This window comes from Oncorhynchus clarkii, chromosome 4, assembly GCF_045791955.1.
Source record: "Oncorhynchus clarkii lewisi isolate Uvic-CL-2024 chromosome 4, UVic_Ocla_1.0, whole genome shotgun sequence".
Lineage (NCBI taxonomy): Eukaryota > Metazoa > Chordata > Actinopteri > Salmoniformes > Salmonidae > Oncorhynchus > Oncorhynchus clarkii.
Window position 1 is genome coordinate 77,628,254 of NC_092150.1, and position 17,091 is coordinate 77,645,344.

At 40.3% G+C, this 17,091-nt stretch overlaps 2 protein-coding genes across 3 annotated transcripts; one reads left to right on the forward strand and one right to left on the reverse strand.

Moving 5' to 3' along the window:
* Positions 1–309: 309 nt before the first annotated feature.
* On the forward strand, positions 310–5,121 carry LOC139407311 (ubiquitin-like FUBI-ribosomal protein eS30 fusion protein). The gene is made up of 5 exons (XM_071150990.1): positions 310–372; positions 947–1,028; positions 1,210–1,354; positions 4,693–4,748; positions 4,914–5,121. The coding sequence occupies exons 2-5, from the start codon at positions 954–956 to the stop codon at positions 5,037–5,039; spliced, it is 402 nt and encodes a 133-aa protein (XP_071007091.1). The 5' UTR covers positions 310–372; positions 947–953; the 3' UTR covers positions 5,040–5,121.
* A 1,899-nt stretch (positions 5,122–7,020) lies between these two features.
* Positions 7,021–10,218, reverse strand: LOC139407310 (peptidyl-prolyl cis-trans isomerase FKBP3-like). 2 transcript variants are annotated; one of them, XR_011634088.1, is made up of 8 exons: positions 9,996–10,127; positions 9,444–9,545; positions 9,228–9,326; positions 8,912–9,047; positions 8,656–8,723; positions 8,388–8,485; positions 7,983–8,088; positions 7,021–7,184 (listed from the first exon to the last, which is right to left on the reverse strand). XR_011634088.1 is itself a non-coding variant. In XM_071150989.1 (7 exons), exons 1-7 carry the CDS (start codon positions 10,098–10,100, stop codon positions 8,034–8,036), a joined length of 663 nt encoding a protein of 220 aa, XP_071007090.1. In that variant the 5' UTR covers positions 10,101–10,218; the 3' UTR covers positions 7,021–8,033. The 2 variants fall into 2 exon arrangements, 1 of the variants encoding a protein (XP_071007090.1); XM_071150989.1 differs by having other exon boundaries at positions 7,021–8,088; positions 9,996–10,218.
* Positions 10,219–17,091: the final 6,873 nt, after the last annotated feature.

Genomic DNA, 17,091 nt, shown 5'->3' on the forward strand with positions numbered 1-17,091 from the left:
GTCTAAATTAAACCAAACGGGAACATATTGAAGAGTTCATATGTAACCAATCATGTAGATACTCATGGCTCGGTATAAAGTGTGGCCCAGAGCTAAAAAGCTGATTGTTTACTGTCTACATCCAGCAGTTGAAACAGCAGGATGTATCATATGACATGTTTCTGTATGACAGGCAAACATTTACAATGATATTTGTATACAAAATCATAGGAAAGTATTTTATTCATGAATACGATTCCATAGGCTTTAAAAAAATAAAAAAAATAATGGTAGTGCCCTCAGCCTTATCTACGTCACACGTTGACACATGCGCACCGCCTACGCTCCGAAAGCCCTTTTTTGCATAGTGTTGAACTGCTAGCATCAACCGAGGTAAGGCCTGTGCAAATTTATTTAAAATATTGCATATTATACCCATTCGAGACTATATATAAGCTCGGAATAAGTACTTCACCATCCACGACGAATAATTATTTATTATATTGCCTTCTATTTAGCAAATCTTATATCGTTTTTCCGGAACCGCGTGCACCATGTGGCTAGCAAGTTTAGTTATGTGGTTGACTAGCTAATCAAACGACCATGGATGCGTAGCTATTCGTTAAGGTCGTAACTATAATACATCATCGTGTTGCTGATTTGCAAATATATTGCCTGCCTAGGTATGTCTAAATGCAACTTTAGCTAGCTAGTCAACTTCCAAACCTTACAGCTATGCTCTGTCTTTGCAGTGAAGTGGTAGTTATTGGTTCCTAAATTGCCTATTTCTATTGATATCTTAACAGATGTGCCACCTAGGCAGACTATATCAATGCGTAGTCATCCCTAGCGCAGTCGTAGTTACTTTTTTAGAGCGGATTCAAGTCACATGTGGACCAATGACACCCAGTTTGCTGCCAACTGTTCTCATACTAAAAGCTAACGAACCATCTCTTCCTATCCACAGCATCAAGATGCAGCTCTTCTTGCGTGCCCAGAACACTCACACCCTTGAGGTGACCGGAAAGGAGACCGTCAGAGAAATAAAGGTGAGAGGCTAAGCTTGGATAAAGCAATGATCATTGTGGTGTAATTGGTGTACTGTCTTGAGTCTACAGTTCCACCTGGTCTTGTTACATTGTCTGGATTTGTCACATGCATGTAAATTGTTTGGATGTATCCATGTCTGGAGCAAACCAGTAAGTAAGTGTGTCTGTTGGGTTGTTTCAGCTCCATGTCCAGACTCTGGAGGGTCTCCTAGTGGAGGACCAGGTACTATTGCTGGACAGTTCCCCCTTGGAGGACTCTTCCTCTCTGGTGGACTGTGGCATCTCTGAGTACTGCACCTTGGAAGTGGCTGGCCGACTTCTGGGAGGTCAGTACTCGGGCAGCAGGTATCCTAGTGGTTAAGAGCACTGGGCCAGTAACCATAAGGTTGCTGGTTCAAATCCCTAAGCTGTCTAAGTGAAATCTGCCGACGTGCCCTTGAGCAAGGCACGTAGCCCCAATTGCTCTTGTAAGTGGCTTTGGATAAGACTAAAATGATGGAGAACCAAATACAGCTTGCTACAATGGTTTATGAGGTCCTGTACATGATCTCAATATGTGTCCTGATTTGAATACTTTGAAAATGTATCCTTCCTCCATTGAATAAAATCACAGCTATGAGAGGATTGGATTTTTGAAAGAAATAGGGTTGGAACCCTTGACCTTTTTCATATTTTGTTATGTCACAGCCTTATTCTGAAATGGATTAAATACATTTTTCCTCTATCTACGCACAGTACCCTATAATGACAGAGCAAAAACTAGTTTTTAGACATTTTTAAATAATAAAAACATGTCTACTTTACATAAGTATACAGACACTTTGCTATGATACTTGAAATTGGGCACAGGTGCATCCTGTTTCCATTGATCATCCTTGAGATGTTTCTACAACTTGATTGGAGTGCACCTGTGATAAATTCAATTGATTTGGAAAGGCACACACCGGTCAAAATAAAGTCCCACAGTTGACAGTGCATGTCAGAGCAAAAACCAAGCCATGAGGTCAAAGGAATTGTCCATAGAGCTCTAAGACAGGATTGTGTCTGGGGAAGGGTACTGAAACATTTCTGCAGCATTGAAGGTCCCCAAGAACACAGTGGCCTCCATCATTCTTAAATGGAAGAAGTTTGGAATCACCAAGACTCTTCTTAGAGCTGGCTGCCCGGCCAAACTGAGCATTCGGGGGAGAAGGGTGTTGGTCAGGGAGCTGACCAAAAACCTGATGGTCACACTGACAAAGCTCCAGAGTTACTCTGTGGAGATGGGAGAATCTTCCAGAAGGACAACCATCTCTGCAACACTCCACCAATCACGTCTTTTATGGTAGAGTGGCCAGGCAGAAGCCACTCCTTAGCAAAGGACAGCCTGCTTGGAGTTTGCCAAAAGGCACCTAAGGACTCACCATGAGAAACAATATTAGCTGGTCTGATGACACCTAGATTTAACTCTTTGGTCTGAATGCCAAGCGTCACGTCTGGAGGAAACCTGGCACCATACCTACGGTGAAGCATGGTGGTGGCAGCATCATGCTAAGGAGATGTTTTTCAGCGGCAGGGACTGGAAGACTAGTCAGGATTGAGGGAAAGATGGACAGAGTGAAGTGCAGAGAGATCCTTGATGAAAACCTGTTCCAGAGCACTCAGGACCTCAGACTGGGACAAAGGTTCACCTTCCAACAGGACAATGACCCTAAGCACACAGCCAAGACAACGCAGGAGTGGCTTCAGGACAAGTCTCTGAATGTCCTTGAGGGGCCCAGACAGAGCCCGGACTTGAACCTGACCGAACATGGGTCCGAACAGGGTCTGAATACTTAAATAAATGTGATATTAAATTGGTTTTATTTTTAATACCTTGGCAAACATTTCTGAAAACCTGTTTTTGCTTTGTCATTATGGGGTATTGTGTGTAGGGGGGGGGGGTGTAACAATGTGGAAAAGTCAAGGGGTCTAAATACAGTGCCTTGCGAAAGTATTCGGCCCCCTTGAACTTTGCGACCTTTTGCCACATTTCAGGCTTCAAACATAAAGATATAAAACTGTATTTTTTTGTGAAGAATCAACAACAAGTGGGACACAATCATGAAGTGGAACGACATTTATTGGATATTTTTAACTTTTTTAACAAATCAAAATATGAAAAATTGGGTGTGAAATTATTCAGCCCCCTTAAGTTAATACTTTGTAGCGCCACCTTTTGCTGCGATTACAGCTGTAAGTCGCTTGGGGTATGTCTCTATCAGTTTTGCACATCGAGAGACTGAAATTTTTTCCCATTCCTCCTTGCAAAACAGCTTGAGCTCAGTGAGGTTGGATGGAGAGCATTTGTGAACAGCAGTTTTCAGTTCTTTCCACAGATTCTCGATTGGATTCAGGTCTGGACTTTGACTTGGCCATTCTAACACCTGGATATGTTTATTTTTGAACCATTCCATTGTAGATTTTGCTTTATGTTTTGGATCATTGTCTTGTTGGAAGACAAATCTCCGTCCCAGTCTCAGGTCTTTTGCAGACTCCATCAGGTTTTCTTCCAGAATGGTCCTGTATTTGGCTCCATCCATCTTCCCATCAATTTTAACCATCTTCCCTGTCCCTGCTGAAGAAAAGCAGGCCCAAACCATGATGCTGCCACCACCATGTTTGACAGTGGGGATGGTGTGTTCAGCTGTGTTGCTTTTACGCCAAACATAACGTTTTGCATTGTTGCCAAAAAGTTCAATTTTAGTTTCATCTGACCAGAGCACCTTCTTCCACATGTTTGGTGTGTCTCCCAGGTGGCTTGTGGCAAACTTTAAACAACACTTTTTATGGATATCTTTAAGAAATAGCTTTCTTCTTGCCACTCTTCCATAAAGGCCAGATTTGTGCAATATACGACTGATTGTTGTCCTATGGACAGATTCTCCCACCTCAGCTGTAGATCTCTGCAGTTCATCCAGAGTGATCATGGGCCTCTTGGCTGCATCTTTGATCAGTCTTCTCCTTGTATGAGCTGAAAGTTTAGAGGGACGGCCAGGTCTTGGTAGATTTGCAGTGGTCTGATACTCCTTCCATTTCAATATTATCGCTTGCACAGTGCTCCTTGGGATGTTTAAAGCTTGGGAAATCTTTTTGTATCCAAATCCGGCTTTAAACTTCTTCACAACAGTATCTCGGACCTGCCTGGTGTGTTCCTTGTTCTTCATGATGCTCTCTGCGCTTTTAACGGACCTCTGAGACTATCACAGTGCAGGTGCATTTATACGGAGACTTGATTACACACAGGTGGATTGTATTTATCATTAGTCATTTAGGTCAACATTGGATCATTCAGAGATCCTCACTGAACTTCTGGAGAGAGTTTGCTGCACTGAAAGTAAAGGGGCTGAATAATTTTGCACGCCCAATTTTTGATTGATGATGATGATTGTGTCCCACTTGTTGTTGATTCTTCACAAAAAAATACAGTTTTATATCTTTATGTTTGAAGCCTGAAATGTGGCAGACGGTCGCAAAGTTCAAGGGGGCCGAATACTTTCGCAAGGCACTGTAATTTCTGAATGCACTGTGCAACTCCATTCAAGATCAGCAGTTAACTAATGAATGCTCTGTGAAGGTCTCTTATTGTCATTTCCATTGCTGTATGTTCACTTGGGATAATCTCTTTGCTTTCTCTCCCCACCAGGAAAGGTCCACGGCTCCCTGGCCCGTGCCGGTAAAGTGCGGGGACAGACACCGAAGGTCAGCAGATACTTTCTGATATTTTTTAAACATACTCTTTATGACACTATGGTAGTTGGTTTTGTGGCAGTTGTTTCAAACTTTTTATAGTGCCTGGATTAGTGTCTGCTAAATAATGTATTTCTGCATAGTATGGACCATAGCACTGTCCCTCTATCACTCCAGGTTGACAAGCAGGAGAAGAAGAAGAAGAAGACTGGTCGTGCCAAGCGTCGCATCCAGTACAACAGGCGCTTCGTCAATGTTGTGCCCACTTTCGGCAAGAAGAAGGGCCCCAACGCCAACTCCTAAGAACCCCCCCTCCCCCCCTTCAAGAGAACGCTGAAAGGTTTTCCTCCTGTACAGAATAAAGATTTGCCTTGGACTAAATAAAGATCTCATGTCTTGGGTGTTTCTGAATTTGAGATAAGTTAATTATATTATTAAAATGCCTATTAGAAACTATTGTTTGGACAACATATTGACAAATTATTTGATACTTTCTTGTTCAGGGGATTTTGAATCTGAGCCTGCAGTTCTGCTGGTTTTCTGTTCTACCTGATAATGGCTATAAATAGTCACACACTCCATATATAAATTCCCAGTGATTTATTGGGTCAATCACCAGCAGTGATGCTGACCAACGTGTCAGCATCACTACCTTCAAGGTAATGTCTTGAATACAATGTAGACAATTTGTGCAACCAATGACAATAGTGAAGGGTGTGTCATTAAGTTAATTATTAATGAGTGAAGCTGTTAAACAATAGTTTATGGCATGTTGAATATATTAGGTTATGTGGAAACATTGAATATTGTACATAATATTAGCGTCACCATTGTTTAATTCAATTTCACATTTGTTTCATATTTCTCAGGTTAAACTATGTACCCTGTGTAACAGGTTGAACATATTGGATGTACACTGATAAGCTGTAGAAAGAGTATAATGTATAATACTTGTTCATAAAAGAGAGAATTGTTCATAAGGGCCTGGGATCAAAGTCAATATTAAAACCACATGCTCAATGCCTGTGTATTTGAGGGAGGAGATTGGATGGTTAGCTTTAACAAAGTGAGCTGCTACTGGATAGTCAATGTACTTACACCTGATTGAGCTGCGGTGTTCAGCTATGCGTTTTTTTAATTGTATTTTTGTTTGTCCTACGTAGGCTTTCCCACATGAACAGGTGATGAGATAGATTTCACCCTTGATCTTGCATGAGATGATAATCCTAACGGATTTTTCGACCTGTATGTGGGTGTCTGAAGAAGGATGTTTTTATAGTGCTATTGCACTGCGCATGAGCCACATTTGTAATTTCCGTTTGGAATGGGTTTCAAGAGTGGCTCAGGGGGCATGTCAGATCTCACCAAGCTATGTCCAATATTGCGACCACACTTATAGACCAGCAGTGGGGGTTCCTTGAAGAGGTGTGCGATTTTTTTTGTCTGATTGCAGAATATGCCAGTGCTTTTTCAGGATCGCTTTCATTTTCTCTGTGTTCAGAGAACAGTTTCACTCAATTTATTCTAATTAACTTTGACGCACCCCTCACTATTATCATTGGTTGCACTGTTGTCTACATAACCTGGTTCAAGCATTCATGACATTTCCCTGAAGGCAGTGATGCCGAAACATTGATTTACCCAATAAATCAATGGGAGTTTATGGAGTGAGCGACTATTTTTTTTATAGCTTATTCGCCGTTAGTCAGCACCTCTACATCAAATAATTATCTGGGTGTGTGCCAGCTCATGTTTTTTTATTCGACTATCCGATAATGGCACTCACCTCGAGTGCGTTGACAGGCAGCCCAATTCATGTTTTCACTAACTGGTATTTTGACCAATGTAGATCAGCTCTGAAAAATATCTGTGATTGGTGAAGACCAATTGGTGGAACAAAATGTCAGAATAAGTTGGTCCTTGATTTGAGGGGAAAGAAATGGAACTGACTTAAAGGTTGTCTAATGGCGTTTGGAAATTAATAAGGGATGTGGTCAAAACTGGTAATACCAACACCATATATTAAGAGTTCTGACAGCTGTCTAAAGTTTAAGTATACATGAACTGGGCTGGTTCAACACAACCGGTGCAGTTTGTGTTGTACTACACACCTTCAGGTGGGTGTTTAGAACCCCTTTTAGATGGCTGGGAGGACTGGTTCTGATTAGAACAGACATGCATGTCTGATTTCAAGAGCAGGAACTTACTTCCAAACCATTCACTACTGCCCACAGTTTTCTGGACCATTCAAACACTGAAAGCACCCAATAAACAAGACCTGATGTACGTGTCAATTTAGTCTCCAAAATTGGTTTATTAATCTTTAAAAAAAGGACATGCATGCAAAATAACAAGAATTAAACAGGAAGGCTTTCCTCTGCGGTGTGTAACTGTCAGGCAGGATGCCCCATCTGTACAGTGTTGTCCGGTCATCACTATCTTGCCATGCTGGAAAGGACAGAAGCATGGCACCTTCTCAACTCACCACAAATAACCCTGGTCTGTTCCTGCTTCAGACAAAATGCCAAAACAATGATAAAAGGACTTGACTTAAGCAGAAAAAGACAAAACAACCAGACTAACCTTAAGAAGGGTTACTTTGGGATTCTGGCAATGAATCAGATGAACTGGTGGATACCACTTTTATGACTCAGTGTCCAGTCATCCTACCATTCCAGTGTTTAATTGCTATATTGTAATTACTTTGCCGCCATGGCCTATTTATTGCCTTACCTCTTATCCTACCTCATTTGCAGATGCTGTATATAGATTTTTCTACTGTATTATTGATTGAATGTTTGTTTATGCCATGTCTAACGCTGTTGTTGTGTCGAACTGCTTTGCTTTATCTTGGCCAGGTCGCAGTTGCAAATGAGAACTTGTTCTCAACTAGCCTACCTGGTTACATAAAGGTGAAATAAAAAATAAATGAAAGTTATGTAGTTTCATGAGCCAATGCTAACTAGTGTTAAACACATTCTAGTAGATGCTTATAGAATTCCAGTCATTGTGCCAAAACTAGTTAGTTTCTCGAGCCACTGCTATATTTAACTTCCTTCATACTGACAAAAACAAAAAAAGTATCCAAAAGTTAATCTGACTCTGGGGAAGTAGATAAATGGCCTTATTGCCAAAATCCCAAAGCATCCCATTAAATGTAAATTAAGACATATCACAGACTCCTTCAATGTTCTGACAATGTTACAACCACTTCTGTCCTTTCGAGCATAGCCATCTAGTGACTACCATGTTTTCCCCGTCCACGGAGAGAAGGGCATGCTGGGTAGGTTTCTGCTATTAATCGACGGCGACCAGCTCGACCTCGAAGATCAGCTTTGCGTTTGGTGGGATTCTGGTGGTGGGAGAGTTAAAGGGAAGCACACAGGAAACGTTTGCATATCGATTCAATGAGAGACATTCAACTGTTAAAACTAAGAGTAAGTAGTTATAAATCTGGCTCAAATTCAATGAGTACCAACAAGGCTATGCTAGAGCCATTGTACAGGAGACGACAATGCTGAGGATTGGCAATCTTCCTGACCACCATTGGTGGTGTAAAACATACCATTAAAGCCAAGAGGGGTCACTTTCTGCCATCTCCTAATTAAAAATTAGCTCATGGTTCACATGATGTTAAAATGTAAAGGATACTTTGAATCAGGAAGTCCTTTCTTCCCGTAGGCCCATTCTGGTTCAATCTCCAGTTTGGCTGTCTCGCCTTTGCTCATCGTTAAGATACCTTCATCCCACTGTGGAAACAACCATTTCTCATGAGACAGTGAAAACTGTTGCTTTCCATTTAACTTGGATTCTTCAAAACCCACAAGGAAATCAGAATTATTGCTAAATTGATGAAAGAGCACCGTTAGCCATATAAATCAATATGTTACTAATATAATACAGTATCTCTATGTCTTACCCCTTTGATGACCCGGCCCAGGCCAACTTTGAAGCTAAGTGGCTTGCTCTGTTTCTTCTTTCTGGCAGCTGCAGAGGGGAGGACAGAGGAAACAGTAGAATCACTATAGGTATTACTGAGAGAAAGGTAATTGAGATAAAGTGACAGTGACAATACGTGTGTGAGAGAGACCAAGAGGATGAAGTTGTGTATCAGATAGTAAGAGAGAATGCATGCGTTTGAGTGAGTGCGACAGAAGTATGAGAAGAAAACATACTTGCAGGGATGTTGGTGTCAAACACTGTGCCATCCTCCAGGGAGCCAGTGTACCAACAGCTCACATTGTCTCCCTTCTTAGGGAAGTTAGTCTTGTCACCTTTCTTCAGCACAGACTTGAAGAACTTAGGAGGACCCTGGGAATTGCAATACATAAGTGACCATTAGAGAGTACAATTCTGACAAACTGAATATAGTGGAGCAGTAAATTGTAGACTTGTTAAACTTAAATGCAAAATACAGGACTTTTATCCTGATGCTTATTTCAGTGGAAAGTGCTTATTCATACGTTTTTCAAACATGGGTTGTGTACATACCTCATCAACGACTTCCACAACTTCTTTTGGCTTGTCGTCGATCTTCACATTTTTCACATGCTCCGTCACATCTTCAATGGGTTCTGAACCTAAAAATCTCTGTTGGTTGGACAAACAAAATACATTACAGGTATTCATTATTTAAATTTGAAACCTTGTGTCATTTGCTTTTGAAAATAGATATCACATTGAATCCATTCACGTGGTCCACCCTACCTTGCTCTCAAACAAATCGTTGTATGCAATAATTAGTTGCTCCTTCTTTGCCGTTTTTGCAACATTCTTGATATTTCCCATCAGCTTGTGTTCTGCAAGAAACTGGAAGAGAGAAGTCACTACGTCAGAAGAGAGTAGTAGTTTTGCCATGAACGGAATGAATGACAACTTAAGTAATTTTGTGCACCTGCATTATTTCCAAAATCTGGCAACAAACACTTTCATGCGTAGCTGCCCCCCCGTTGCCACAAAAATATATACTTCACATAGGCCCAAAGGCTGGAAAATGTTTTACTTAAAATATTTAGCCTTATCCATGTGAACTTGACACGGCATGATAAGCACAATGAATGATACTAGCTAGTAAAGACCTGCCATACAACGCTGAACTACTACATGCTAGGCTAACAAGCTAGCGTCAAGCTAAATTGGAAGCGGTTCGCCAATGCGGAGGTAAACTGATCTCACCATGCGTGCGCTCTAAAAGTAAGCAATGGCATTTCAGTGAGCGCTGTCACACCAATGGATGGATGGATGAAACATAAAACATACCGAATGGGTAGCATTGTCCTGAATGAACTTAATAATGTCTTTTTTGGGTAGATCATCACTTTTTAGCTGTTCATCGCTCCACTCTCTGGTCAATTCAGCCGCCATTTTACAAGGCGCACTGCTGAACTTTCACCTCCGCTATGTAAGGATTGGGGAGGCGCAATGCCTTTACCGTTTTTCCTTGCCTTGGTCAGAGAGGAAGGGGAGAGCTGGGCCCAAAATCAATCTTCTCCAACAGGTGGCGTTTTTCTCTCATCAAGTGAGAAGTTCTTGTATGGAGGTCAATGACAGTGTCGAATTTGGTTTAACAAAAAAATGTAATGACTTATTTGCTAGGTGTGGCTTATTTGATCGAATATAAGTTTCGTAATACTTAGGTTGTTACGAGTGTACTGGTAACGACATCCCGGTAACTTAGAGAAATATACACTTTATATCAGAGATGTGCCTGTCGTTCACATGTCTATCTGCCCTCTAAATCTACTAGAATGGTCCCACCAGATCTGGCCTCCTCCTGATTTTTTAAGACATTTCTAATTTCTTCCACCCTAGCCAAATTTCCTCATCTGCTTGCCATTGTGCCTCCCTTATATCAGTGTTTTGGTACTTCTCTTACTATGTTTTTCCACTCGACGTAAATTGAGTATATGGTATGCGTATTGGTCATAGTATGGATAGAGTTAGTATGCCCAAAGTTCCAGAATGTCGTACTAAATTCGCCAAATTCCGAAGTATAAAAGCAGTGGACACGATTTCCGTGCTTTTAGGGCCCATAAATGAAATTCTGCAGAAAATGGGCGTGGCTTCACAACGTTTTCAGATTTGAAGTAAACGGCGTAAAATATTGCTTTAACTAATTATGACAAATGTTGAGCAATGTAATAAAGTTATGACATTTCAAATAAGTTATGTTGGCTGACAATTTGTTAGCTACACTATCCTTACGAACTGCATAGAACTACAGTAGTATTTTTGTTAGTTGGCTACTAATACATCGAACTTGCCAGGCAGTAACGTAACTATAATATAAGTAATTACCCAACATTTATTTTCTTAATTATTCACGTCATTCTTAGCTAAGTGGTGTAGTGGTTGTGAGTTCTCAATGGACTCCAATTTCAGAGCACTCTCGTCTGTTTGCCAGAGCGCAGAATAATTGATGGGTTTACGAACGCTCAACACCCGTTGAATATGTGAACGTCCGTAAAAAAATAAATAAAAAAACGTCATTAAATTGTTGCCAGCTGTACAGTTACAGTCACTAACGCTCTGGATAACATGAAAACTGCCTAACCAGCTCTGATAGGGCGAGTAAAATTGTCAGAGTGAGGTGTTCTCTAATTTATGTCTGGAAATAGTTAGCCAACTTTAGCCAGTTGGCTTGACCGCGGCTGTGAGGCCAGAACGCTCGGAACAACCCTCCTCCTTCGAGGGTGGCTGTCGATATGTGCAGAGGGTCCCTGGTTCGAGGCGAGGAGAGGGACGGAGGCTAGACTGTTACACTCTGAACACGCAGAGAGCGAAACGCTTTGCATTTAGGAATGGCCAATCTGACAAAACTCTGGATTTACGAACACCCAGAGCATAGTTTTGCGTGCTCTGGCACTCCAGATTGAATTTACAACACATCCGAAATCGTAAAATGTCTAGCTATTCATTTGTTACGCTAACAAGCTAACTAGAGGTTGCATATCAACAGCATCAATTTACGGTAGACAGACACCACGGTAGTATGCTCAAATGAAAGCATACTGTTCGTTTACAGTATGCTAAAATTAACTAATATTATGTAGTATGTTAGTATGGGTATTTTAACACAGCTTGTATCCTGCCCTCTATCCACCATTCTTAGTGACCTCACAATTGGTAGGTGAATCGTTTGTCTAGATCTGCAATAGGCTAGCAATCATACCACACATTAAATCTTTCAAAGCTGCATGAGTTTTTAATAGGAATCCACAAAAACAAATAGGAATAGCTGATATGCAGCGGAGAGGCCAGGTGCATCATTGCGCATATATTGGACTCGCTAAATGTACAGTAGCCCTTATCCAGCTATCCAGTTAGCTAATCACTCATTCAAATAACCCCGTGGGAAGCAGGGTTCCGTTTTGGAAGTTTACGTGAATCACAGTGTGAAACTGCAACAAACACAAAAATACATGTTTTCAGTTACAGTAGTATAGAGCACAGAATGTCTTCCACAATAACTGCACTAAATGTATGAAATAAGGAATAAGAGTACTCAATTTGGAGCCAAATATAAAATAAAGTTACTAGAACACAACCTTATGCTTGATATTACTCAGATAGGTATCCCTAGGGAGAAATAGTATTGAAGCTAATGCAAAGTAGCTAAATCAATTATTCATATTTTACATTTATCTTGTGTTAATAACACAATAACACAGACATTGCGTCATACAAAGCTAATAAAGGATGTTGAAGGATTGTAACTACTCTGTCACACTTGCACATCTTACACATTGCTTCACTTCTGAACCTGCTTCCATGACACAAACAGGTAAATTCTAGACTCCCGAACTTAAACTTCCACTAGGGGGTGCTAAACTACTAACAGGTCCAGAACACTCCCCGCCTGGGGTCTTTAACGATCCCACATAAACCTAACTGTGACCACTGAGGTCTTCCAAAGAACGAAGGAGAACCACTTCGGAAATAGGCAGAGAGAATACCTTCATAGTTGCCTCCTTGACAATTCTTACATTGACTTTCCTCACCATCCCATCCCGGCTGGGAAGGGTCTTTACAACGATGGCCATAGGTCATTTATTTTCTGTCCTTCATTAAGACAACATCCCCTTCTTTAAGATCTGGCCTCTTGTCCTGCCACTTGCGTCGGCTCTGCAGCGTGCAGAGATACTCCTTCCCCCACCTGTTCCAAAAGGTGTCCGCTAGACTTTGTACCTGCTTCCACTCTTGCTTGTAGAGTTCTACTTCCCCGAACTTGCCTGGTGGAGGAGGGGGGACGCAAGTCTTCTGGGTCAAGAGCATAGCTGGAGTGGGGATGAGGGGTGATTCAGACATTGCGTCATACAAAGCTTATAAATAAGGATGTTGAAGGATTGTAACTACTCTGTCACACTTGCACATCTTACACATTGCTTCCCTTCTGAAACGGCTTCCTGTCACATGACACAAGCAGGTAAATCATAGGCTGCTTAAATTCAACTGCCACTAGGGGGTGCTAAACAACTAACAGGTCCAGAACAGCACATGAAAGAACAGTGAAGACATGAGACATCCACCTCAAAAAGCTCCCCTATTGATTGTGTCTTCATGCAATGAATACTTGCATTATTGTTTACAAGTGAGTACAACATTCTACTCTAGGCTGCAGTGAAAATGTAATTTGAATAACAACGAAAAGCCTTGTGATTTGAATGTTTAATTCCATTTGGATCAGTTGTAAGTCTACTCTCTGCAGTTTATAAGGTCTACAAAGGTACAGTAGCAGCCCAGTCTGGCTGTATTTTTACTTCTCATCCTGAGATATACTGTCTGTTACAGATCATCCTTCTCCCAAGTCGTTCTATAATAATGTGGCCACATGTTCTGTGGCCGCTATTCCTTGTGCACCTTGAACCTAACGCTTCAATAGCCTTTAGCCTAAATATTTAGAATTGAACATCTAAACTGTATTACCTTTTATATGTGGCATAAACACAACCAGTCACAATGTTTTAATCTGATAAGGTTACTTAGGTTAAAAGTCTCCTGTAGGCTTGTACACATTTGTCCAAATTATAATTCCAGCCGCCTACTTGCTGTATTTCTGTATTTTGATAGTTATATATCTTGAAAACTTGATTGCGAACATGCAAAACATGTTGGGACTATATCAACAATTGACTAATGAAATAAATGCCAAAACATCGTTTTTGGATGGAGTTTTCCTTTAACCAGGTTTCCATCCAACCTTTTTATGTGAGTAAAGTACATGTTGGATAAAAAATGTCAACACATTATGGGAATGCATGCAGTTTATTAGGCTACAGATGAAATAATTGATGATGAACTTCACAAGGTGGTGAATGTGCATGGTAATGAGCTTGATGGTCCTTTCAGTAAATATCTAGGGTATTTTTCTGGTGACATTATGATAGATGCTTAGCGGCCATTTGACAAATTAAAATAATCTCGCACTTTTGTCCATAATAATCTCATCATGTAGGCTTTACCAGCACTATATCAGCGAGCTGTTGACTAAAATGCAAGTGACAATACCAGAGTGAGCATCAGTAGGCCTAGAGTTAAAAATGGGATGGAAACCTATTTAACTCATTTTTATTTGTTCAGCAAAAGTCATTTTTATGTACGCTATCTATAGGCTACACAATATCACACTCAATTCGTGCAAATATGTGTCACGTCTGCTCCCGCTCTTCTCCCCCTGGCGCTGCCCTGATCACGCACTCCTACCATCTAATACGCACACCTGCCTTCCCTCATCACGCGCATCAGCAATATTGGACTCACCTTGACTCATTCATCACATGTTTATTTCCTCCCCTATATTTGTCAGTTCCCTTGCTCTGTTCCCTGCTGCTGCATTCATTGTTTTTGTCTGTATTACCCGTGTGCTGTCGCTGTTACTGTCTCGTTCCATGTCTGTTCTATATGAAATGTTTTACTCCCCGTACCTGCTTCGTCTCTCCAGCGTCATGTTATGTGACAATATGCATTTATAATAAGTATTTAATCAGATTTTGTGCGTTTTTGTGTGGCTTAATTTGTAGGAAAAGTCACACATTCTTGTGCGACTTCATTCACAGAAAAAATACACGTTTTGTGGGAAAACTTCGGAACAATCTTTTGAAAGTTATTGGAACAATGCATTTTAGGCAATGGTGTTCTACACGGCCTTTTTTTATGTCCCACATTTAGTTTAATAAAAAAACAATATTAATCAACCATTAATCAACCAGGTTGTCACCGAAAGACTTGTAATATAATAGTAGCCTTACGTTTTTATTTTTATTAATGACAATGGTTGTTTTTCGTTTATACTTTGGCATACTTGTGCTATCTCATATTTTTTGAGGGTTTCCAGATTCTAGTAATACATCTATATTCTTCTGTTTTTTTTGTGTGGTATCGATTAAGGTATTTGATTTGGGAATGGGGATACACTTTCATGATGGGAAATTAATTAATCAATAAATGTGGGGAAACAGAAGACCTGCAAAAAAAAATCTGTTTTGTTTAAATTCCCATGGTGCAACTGCATGGAACTTGCAACTACAACGAGTCTGGACTATGATCAATTAAACCATATCAATGCAGTTAATGTAAAATAATGAATTAGGTTGTCTGGCACTTATTTACTTAGGCCATTGTAACAAAGCATATGCCAGCATTGTAGACCTACTGCCTCTGGTCAGAGGCCTACTAGGCTTTCATGTCGCTGTTAGAGTTCACTTTGCAAGGTATGAGCCCTGGTTGAGAGTCCCTGTTGCAGCTTTCACTTTCTTCCGCTACATTGGTGGCAGCGTTGGGATCACGTCCAGCTCACGTCTAGTTATGTAATCTAGTGGTGGGAAGCATTATGTTTCTCAACATTTAGTTGGGTGTAATTACATTGATATAGCTAGTGAACAATGGATAAGCAACAATGGGCGTGACGGATAGAAGTGATCACTACAGGTGTGATCAAGCCTTACATCAAAGTTGCCTGAAGCTGAATGGAAAGTGCTATTCCCTGACCAGTTATTCAGTACAAAAATCCTCTGTGAATGTCCAATTTACATAAATTAATTTACCAGTGTGGACACAAAACAAACTTATTTATCACCATTTTATAACAGGTAGTGCCAATTTATTTACAGTAGTGTGTTGATTAATTATTGCTTTCTTCAGTGGAGATACAGAATATGTATAAAAATGACAAATATGTCAAAAGCTAAATCAAGCAGAGATTTACGACTATTTAATCAAGTTAATCATTACTAAAACATGCAAACTACAAACATTTAACCAGGTAAAGATAATGAATACATGACACCTAGATACAAATAATTCATACAAAAGTCAAGATTTGGATATAACATCAGTACAAACAAAGTCAGTGTGTGTATATGTGTGTGTTTGTGTGCGTGTGTATTATGTGGTGTATTATAATTTCCCATCAAAAAAATTTGTCCCCATTACCCAATCAAATACCTTCATCGATACCAATACAAACAACAACAAATCTGTATTTTTCTCCAATCTGGCAACCCCCGTAAAATTCAAAATAGCCTTGTATAAAATTCATTTTGACGAAAATTGTGTAATGTGTAATGCTCACAAAGAATATGGAATGCGTTATGAAGAAAATCGTGTAGGCCTATTGTTACTTACAGGGAAAAGGGGCCTTTCTGACATCAAGTGCACCAGTATCCCAAAGTATCAAGCAAAAACAAGCATAGAAAACAGTATTTGCATTAATAAAATAAAAAACTACGCAAAGGTACTATTATATTATAATTACTTCGGTGACAACTTGGTTGATTAACAATATTGGGTTGTAACACGTCTAAAAAAACTAGACATAAATAAATGGGGCGGCAAGTAGCCTAGAGGTTAGAGTGTTGGGCCAGTAACCGAAAGGTTGCTATATCAACTCCCCGAGCTGACAAGGTAAAAATCTGTCGTTCTGCCCCTGAACAAGGCACTGTTCCCCGGTAGGTTGTCGTTGTAAATAAGAATTAGTTCTTATCTGACCTGCCTAGTTAAATAAAATAAAAAACGTGGGACACAAAAAAAGGCAACGTTGAATAAACAAATAACTTTAAAAATATTGTTCAGAAGTTTTCCCAACAAAACTTATTTTCCTACAAATAAAGTCGCACAACAACGTACAGAAACGCACAAAATCTGGTGAAATACTAGAATAGAACATTCTTTTTTTCTTTTTTTCTGCCTGAGTGTGGCGCAGTTTACCATAATCTTCGGGATTATGTTGGGACCAGAACAAAACTACTTATTTTACTCAACTAGAGATTTAAATGAATAGTGTTTCTTTAAAAATATGGGCCTGGCTGATGTAACAGTATAACTTTAGACCGTCCCCTCGCCCATACCCGGGCGCGCT